The sequence below is a fragment of the Geotrypetes seraphini genome, chromosome 1 (genome assembly GCF_902459505.1).
Source record: "Geotrypetes seraphini chromosome 1, aGeoSer1.1, whole genome shotgun sequence".
NCBI lineage: Eukaryota > Metazoa > Chordata > Amphibia > Gymnophiona > Dermophiidae > Geotrypetes > Geotrypetes seraphini.
In genome coordinates this window covers 27435603-27442975 of record NC_047084.1, presented here as the reverse complement: position 1 = coordinate 27442975, position 7373 = coordinate 27435603, and the positions used below count along the sequence as shown (strand labels likewise).

The 7373-nt window shown below is 43.3% G+C and overlaps 1 protein-coding gene across 1 annotated transcript; it reads left to right on the top strand.

The window, feature by feature from the left end:
* Nucleotides 1-4494: 4494 nt before the first annotated feature.
* On the top strand, nucleotides 4495-6216 carry GCNT4 (glucosaminyl (N-acetyl) transferase 4). Its single transcript, XM_033957522.1, has one exon. The coding sequence runs from the start codon at nucleotides 4495-4497 to the stop codon at nucleotides 5782-5784; it is 1290 nt and encodes a 429-aa protein (XP_033813413.1). The 3' UTR covers nucleotides 5785-6216.
* The last annotated feature ends 1157 nt before the right edge of the window (nucleotides 6217-7373 follow it).

Sequence of the window (7373 nt, the reverse complement as noted above, 5' to 3'; positions counted from 1 at the left end):
AAGATCGAAGCCCTCGGGCTGCGGCTGAGTGGCCTGTCCCGGAAAACGGACGGAAGAGGAAAATTTTTTTTTTTTTAAACTGAAATAAAAGAAAGAAAATAAGAACAGCGATTCGTGAGGAAAAAAATAACAAACCAAGGTTCAGAAGAGGCACAAGTAATGAAGTTAACACAGAGAGTCAAAGACAGACTTCTCGGCTCCGCGGAAAACTGAGAACTGAGGAGACGTGCCCTATGCTGGGCGGAAAGGCACTCGCGCATGCGCGGTGCGGGAGACTCGAAACTTGGAGTTTCTTCAAGCAAGTCTGCTTGTGAGGCATCCACATCCGGGCTCCGTCGAAGACGTCACCCATATGTGAGAATACCTGCCTGCTTGTCCTGGGATAACTAATGCTACGCCCATCTTTAAAAAAGGATCAAGAGGTGACCCGTGGAACTACAGACCGGTAAGTTTGACTTCGGTTCCAGGGAAGATGACGGAAGCGCTGATAAAAGAAAGCATCGATGAGCATCTAGAAAAGAATAAACTGATAAAAACAAGCCAACATGGATTCTGCAAGGGAAGATCGTGCCTAACAAACTTATTGCACTTTTTCGAAGGAATTAACAAACAAATGGACAAAGGCGACCCCAAATACATTGTATTCTTAGATTTCCAAAAAGCCTTTGACAAGGTACCCCATGAACGCCTACTACGGAAACTGAAGAGCCATGGAGTGGAAGGAGACATATATAGATGGATCAAAAATTGGCTAGCGGGTAGAAAGCAAAGGGTAGGAGTGAAGGGCCACTACTTGGACTGGAGGAGGGTCACGAGTGGGGTTCCACAGGGGTTGGTACTTGGACCGCTGCTGTTCAATGTATTTGTAAACGATCTAGAAGCAGGGACGAAGTGTGAAGTAATAAAATTCACAGACGACACCAAACTAGTGGAGTTGGGACAAGAGAGGATTGTGAGGACTTACAAGGGGACCTGAACAAACTAGAAGAGTGGGCAACGAGATGGCAGATGAAGTTTAATGTAGAGAAATGTAAAGTCTTGCATATAGGTAACAGGAACTCGAAGTACAGCTATACGATGGGAGGGCTGGTAATGGGTGAAAGTACCCTAGAAAAGGACTTGGGGGTAATAGTGGACAAGACAATGAAGCCATCGGCACAGTGCACAGTGGCCTCTAAGAAGGTGAATAGAATGCTAGGTATTATCAAGAAAGGTATTACAACCAGAACGAAAGAAGTTATCCTGCCATTGTATTGGACGATGGTGCGCCCGCATCTGGAGTACTGCGTCCAATATTGGTCGCTGTACCTTAAGAAGGATATGGCATTACTCGAGAGGGTTCAGAAAAGAGTGACGAGATCGATAAAAGGTATGGAAAACCTTTCATATGCTGAAAGATTAGAGAAATTGGGGCTCTTTTCCTTGGAAAAGTAGAGGCTTAGAGGGGACATGATAGAGACTTACAAGATCATGAAGGCAGAGAGAAAGTGGAGAGGGACAGATTCTTCAAACTTTCGAAAACTAAAAGAATGAGAGGGCATTCAGAAAAATTAAGAAGGGACAGATTCAGAACCAATGCTAGGAAGTTCTTCTTCACCCAAAGGGTGGTGGACACCTGGAACGTGCTTCTAGATGGTGTGATAGGACAGAGTACGGTATTAGGGTTCAAGAAGGGATTGATTTCCTGAAGGAAAAGGGTATAGAAGGGTATAGATAGAGGATTACTATACAGGTCCAGGACCTGATGGGCCACCGCGTGAGCAAACTGCTGGGCGTGATGGACCTCTGGTCTGACACAGCAGAGGCACTGCTTATGTTCTTCTATAGACAATAGATATAAATTCTCACAACGGCCACAGTTTGATCACTAAATTGAAAATAAAATAATTTTTCCTACCTTTGTTGTCTGGTCATTATTCAAATCTTGTTGGTCCCAGGCTCTGGTTGTCTTCTGATAACTTATTTGCCTGGGTCTCCTTCTTTCTTCTTTCTCCATGCTAACCATCCATCTTCTGTCTCTGTCCCTTCCATTTCCCTTCCCTCCCCTGGAAGTCTGGCATCTTTCCTTTTTTTTGTCTCCATCCATAGATCCACCTTTTCTCAACTACCCTTTCATACAGCATCTCTCCCGCCTTCCCCACCACCCCAGGGTACATCATATCTCCCTTTCTTTTCCCAACTACCCTCCTATCCAGTATCTCTATCCCCCCCCTCCACACCATCCCTTGTGTTCAACTTCTTTCCCTTTCTCTTCCTTCCCTCACTAAATCCCATTGTCCACCATCTCTCTCCCACTCCTCTGTTTTTAAACCCATTATTTCTTCCCCCAAAGTCCAGCATATGCACGTCTCTTTGAAACCCCTTTCCCTCCCATTCTACACCAGGGCCCTCTTCCCCCAAAGGCCTGTCCCCCCCCTTGAAGGCCTGCACCCCACCCCTGAAGGCCTGCCTGTCCCCCCTGAAGTCCTGTTCCCCACCCCTGAAGGCCTGCCTGTCCCTCCAAAGGCCTACACCACCATTCCTGAAGGCCTGTCCTCCCCCCCGAAGGACTATACCCCCCTGAAGGCCTGCCTGTCCCCTCTGAAGTCCTGCATCCCACTCCTGAAGGCCTGCCTGTCCCCCCCAAAGACCTGCACCACCACCCCTGAAGGCTTGTCCTCCCTCCCGAAGGACTACCCTCCTCCCCCAGAAGGCCTGCGGGTTCTTCCTTGGCCTCCCATGCATCCCTTTACCTAATTTTAGCAGGGAGCAGCCTGCAGAGGATAACCGGTCCTTTAGCGATCCTTGCAGGTTGCCATAGGCCTCAGGAGCTGTCTTCCCTCTGCCACTATCCTGCCTCTGACTCAGAGTAGGGGCGGGACTGCGGCAGAAGGAAGACAGCTCCTGAGGCCTATGGCAACCTGCAAGGATCGCTAAAGTACTGGCGATCCTCTCTGCAGGCTGCTCCCTGCTATAATTAGGTAAAGGGATGCACAGGAGGCCAGGGAGTAAGCCGGACACCACATCACTTCCTGACTGACCCTCACCCTCTAAAGCAGGAGTGGCGGCGGCCGGCCAGCAAGAGGCTGCCAATCCTACTTTAGGGGGTGAGAGGGGAGGGTCAATCACTGAATTGGGAGGCCGATTTGGGGGGGTGTTAAAATCATGACACTTCTGTCTCCTGTAGTGCGCTAAGCTCCATCCCCCGCTGACCTTCTAACTTCACCCTGCCAGCACTCTGATTGGCCGGCGTTCTTCAAGAGGCGGATTAATTGGACGCCGGTCAGGAGGGGAAAAAAAGAGAAGAGAAACTACATGGCTCCACGATCGACTGGGGTTGCCTGAGCAATTGACTGGTCAATCGCAATCGACGTATTGGGCACCCTTGTTCTAAATGGTACCACTTCAATCTGTAGCAGTAATCTCACAGTACTGTTGCTAGGGGTAAACCTACACGAACACCACAAGGATAGTGCTAAGGTTTCAAGTGGCACATCCCAGAGACATTAGACTGGCTCTTTAGTTCTGACAACACTCCACATACTCGTATACTGTGGGTTTGCTATTCACTTTGTTACTTGTATAGCCTGTATGAAATATTTCATCAGAAAACGGTACCGTTTTCAACAGAAAACATTTTTGTGTAGTCATTAATACAGTTAGTCAGTAGTACCATTCTTTTTCAGGTAGTACCTTCCATGAAAATAATTCCAGTGGACTCACATGACTTCCTCAGAGCATATAGTGCTTTGTATAATATATGGACTTATTAAATTAGTAGCACTTACCAGGCCATATCCAGATTTTCAGTCTAGATAATTCCATTGAAAATCTTTACGGATTAGCCTGTGCTATCAGAATGATCAGACTAGGAGTTACCTGGAGCCCAGCAGAAAGCTGTCCTAAGTTATCCATGTAATATAGTTACTTGGATAATGGTGCTATTCAATGCTATGTTATACCTGGAAATTCAGTATTGGTGAATACCAGGATATTGACTCTGAATATCCAAGTATAATTTGACTGTAGCAGCCAGCATTTAATACCCTGAGCACTGCAGCTGAATGGGGTTTTTTCCCCCCAGTTTTGTTATTTATATACCACTTATAACCTAAGTGGTTTACATTGATGAGATACTCTGAAGGTTTCTGGGGCAAGGGAGGGTTGGGTGGCTTGCCCAGGGTCAAAGGAGGCAACACTAACATTGAACTCACAACCTCAGGAGGCTGAGACAGCGTTTCGGACCACTAGACCATTCCTCCTTCCTCCTTAGTTTTACTCTGGATTCTTAGGAAAAGGTAACAAGTCCAATTAATTGTTACAAAATATGCAAAGACTGTAGAAAGAAAGAAGCAATGTAATCAAGTTATATAAATCAATCATAGTAGTTGGATTTACAAAGAAACCACTTGTGTGAGATTTTATATCTTCTGTTATTTCCAGGAAAATTAGTATAATTTACATAGCAATCAATATATATCAAACTAATTTGGGTGTTGCTTTTTATCTTACAGAATGAAGCTACAAAAGTTGTTTCACAAACCGCCCAGACAATGGAGGAAGTTTCTTTTTCTAGGATTACTCACTGTGTTGCTGTTCTCTGTGTTCACTCAAAAGGAAATTTACTTGGTTGAGCCTGAGTTGAGCACCTCTGACTATGTTAAAAACAAGTATAGCTCTCATACAAAGGAATTGAAAATGAGAATTAATTGTTCTCAAATATATGACCAAGAACCAGTTGAGACTGGTAGGAGTTTAGAGTTAAGATATAGGAACATCATCGATTTAGAAGATGAAGATGTTGAAGCAATGACAAGGAACTGTATGGTGTATCATCGAATTAGAAGATACCACCTAAAACCAGTGACGCTGGAGGAGAAGAACTTTCCAATAGCTTATTCCTTAGTCATACATAAAAGCGCTGTGAGTATAGAAAGGCTGATGCGTGCAATCTACAGCCTGGGAAATGTGTACTGCATCCACTATGACCAGAAGTCCTCGACTGCTTTCAAAGCTGCCATAGAGAGCTTAGCCAAATGCTTCAACAATGTTTTCATCGCTTCTAAACTGGAGTCTGTGACATATGCACATATTTCCAGGCTCCAAGCTGATCTTAATTGTTTGTCAGATTTACTGACTTCATCAGTTCAATGGAAATATGCCATTAATTTATGTGGTCAAGACTTACCTTTGAAATCAAATTTTGAACTGGTATCTGAGTTAAAGAAACTGAATGGAGAGAACATGTTAGAAACAGAAAGGCCAAGTAGAATCAAAAAGGACCGATATTTGTACCAATACACAGTCATGGGAACAGCTGACAAGTATTACCATATACCGATACCTGTAAGAACTCAGATTTCCAAAGAACCACCGCCTCATGATATTGAAATGTTTGTTGGCAGTGCCTATTTTGTCTTAAGTCGAGCATTTATCCAGTATGTTTTTGACAGTCCTCTTGCTATAAACTTTTTAGCATGGTCTGCTAACACATTTTCTCCTGATGAGCACTTCTGGGCAACCCTTATTCGTGTGCCAGGGATCCCAGGAGAAATTCCTAGGGCAGCACCAGATGTTACAGCCCTCCAAAGTAAAACTCGTCTGGTAAAGTGGAAATACAAGGAAGAATACCTGTATCCTCCTTGTACTGGCACCTACCTTCGCAGTGTTTGCATCTATGGTGCTGCAGAACTAAGATGGCTTCTAAAAAGCGGACACTGGTTTGCCAATAAATTTGATGCTCAAGTAGATCCTGTTATAATTAAATGTTTAACAGAAGTAATTGATAAACAGCAGCGACAATGATTTAAGTTGTCTTCTGAAGAGTTTTTAAATACTCATCAATAGAACCAATAGAGAATCTTGAAAGTATTATATAAATGTACCCCATTGTCTTAAGTGCACTTTAATAGCCTGTAAAAGCAGTTTATTTGTCTAACAAGCTGTATGGGTAACTTAGATCCATAAGTCTCAACCCAGTTCACAGGACCCACCTAACTAGTTAGATTTCATGATATGAGATAGATTTGCATATAATAGAAGCAGTGCATGCAAATCTATCTCATGCATATTCATTGCAGAGAGCCTGACAACCAGACAGATTAACAGATAATACCAGAGAAAGTTTATAGCTTTCAGAATCATTATGAAACTCACACTGATTTTAAAGGGTGATTTCCATTTCAAAAGGGCTACCATTCTTTGCCTTGTTCTTAGAAATGGTAAGGGCCTGACTTCAAGAGCAAGATGAGGTCATTTAAAAGTGACTATGATAACTTCACTTTTTCTGTAATTGATATGAATGTGGTTAAAGACTGTTTGTTGCTCAGACCACAATGCTCTATGGTGCAGGGGGTCGGGTTCACCCAAGCCCAGGGAGGGAGGAAGATGATTGCTGCTGCACAGAAGGGCCAAGGCTGTACTCAGGTAAAATGTTTCTCTAACCTTGGAGCCAGCAAGGAGTTCTTAGCTAGTTGAGGAAGACCATCAGGAGGAGAGTATATTTTTGGGGTGGGGGAGAATTATTATTATGATTATTTTAGGCATTTATATACTGTCTATCAAGGTTATCTAGGTGGTTTACAATCAGATAGATTGTGAGTCTACCGGGACAGATAGGAAAAATGCTTGAGTACCTAACGTACCTGGGGCAATAGAGGATTGAGTGACTTACCTAGGGTCACAAGCAGTAGTGTAGGGTTCGAACCCACATCCTCAGGGTGCTGAAGCTGTAGTTCTAACCACCAAATTTTTTGTTTGTTTTTTTTCTAAGATGACTTTGTGCTTTAAAAATGAGGAAGCCTCCTGTTATTTTAGTTTGACAAATGGACTGTTTTCTGCTAGCCTTGGTCTGCGCTTTATTTTTGCTTCAACTGATTTTACACTTTTTTGCAAAGGTGGAACAGGAATGCAAACTCCAGTACACAAGTTCAATCAAATATCTGTTTCCAAGTTACTTGGTCATTTTCATTTAAGCCACATCTGATAACTACTTACACATCAGAGCTATGTCTGCCAGAAGGTTCTGAATTGACAAATCAATTCTGTATTGTCAGAATTCTCCAGTAAATAAAGTCCTGATATATATGACTGATGCTGTGAATCAAACCCGTGGAAAATTATTGCACAGAAAGAAAAATACTTTCTAAGGAAAAATCATATAAATCAGAACAGTGAATCATGACAAGAAGCAGCTGATCAAAAGACCCTAGTTAAGGATCCTTTTTTTTTTTCACTTACCATGCATTCCCAAATTAAAGTACAGTAAATGCAGAGCCTCCAGGTTAAATGTCAGGGCGTGCTCAGCAACCTCCCATACAGTTTACAAAGTGACAATTGGTGAGTTAACTGCACTGAAGAGAGAATTTATCAAATAGCACTAACAATTAATGGGC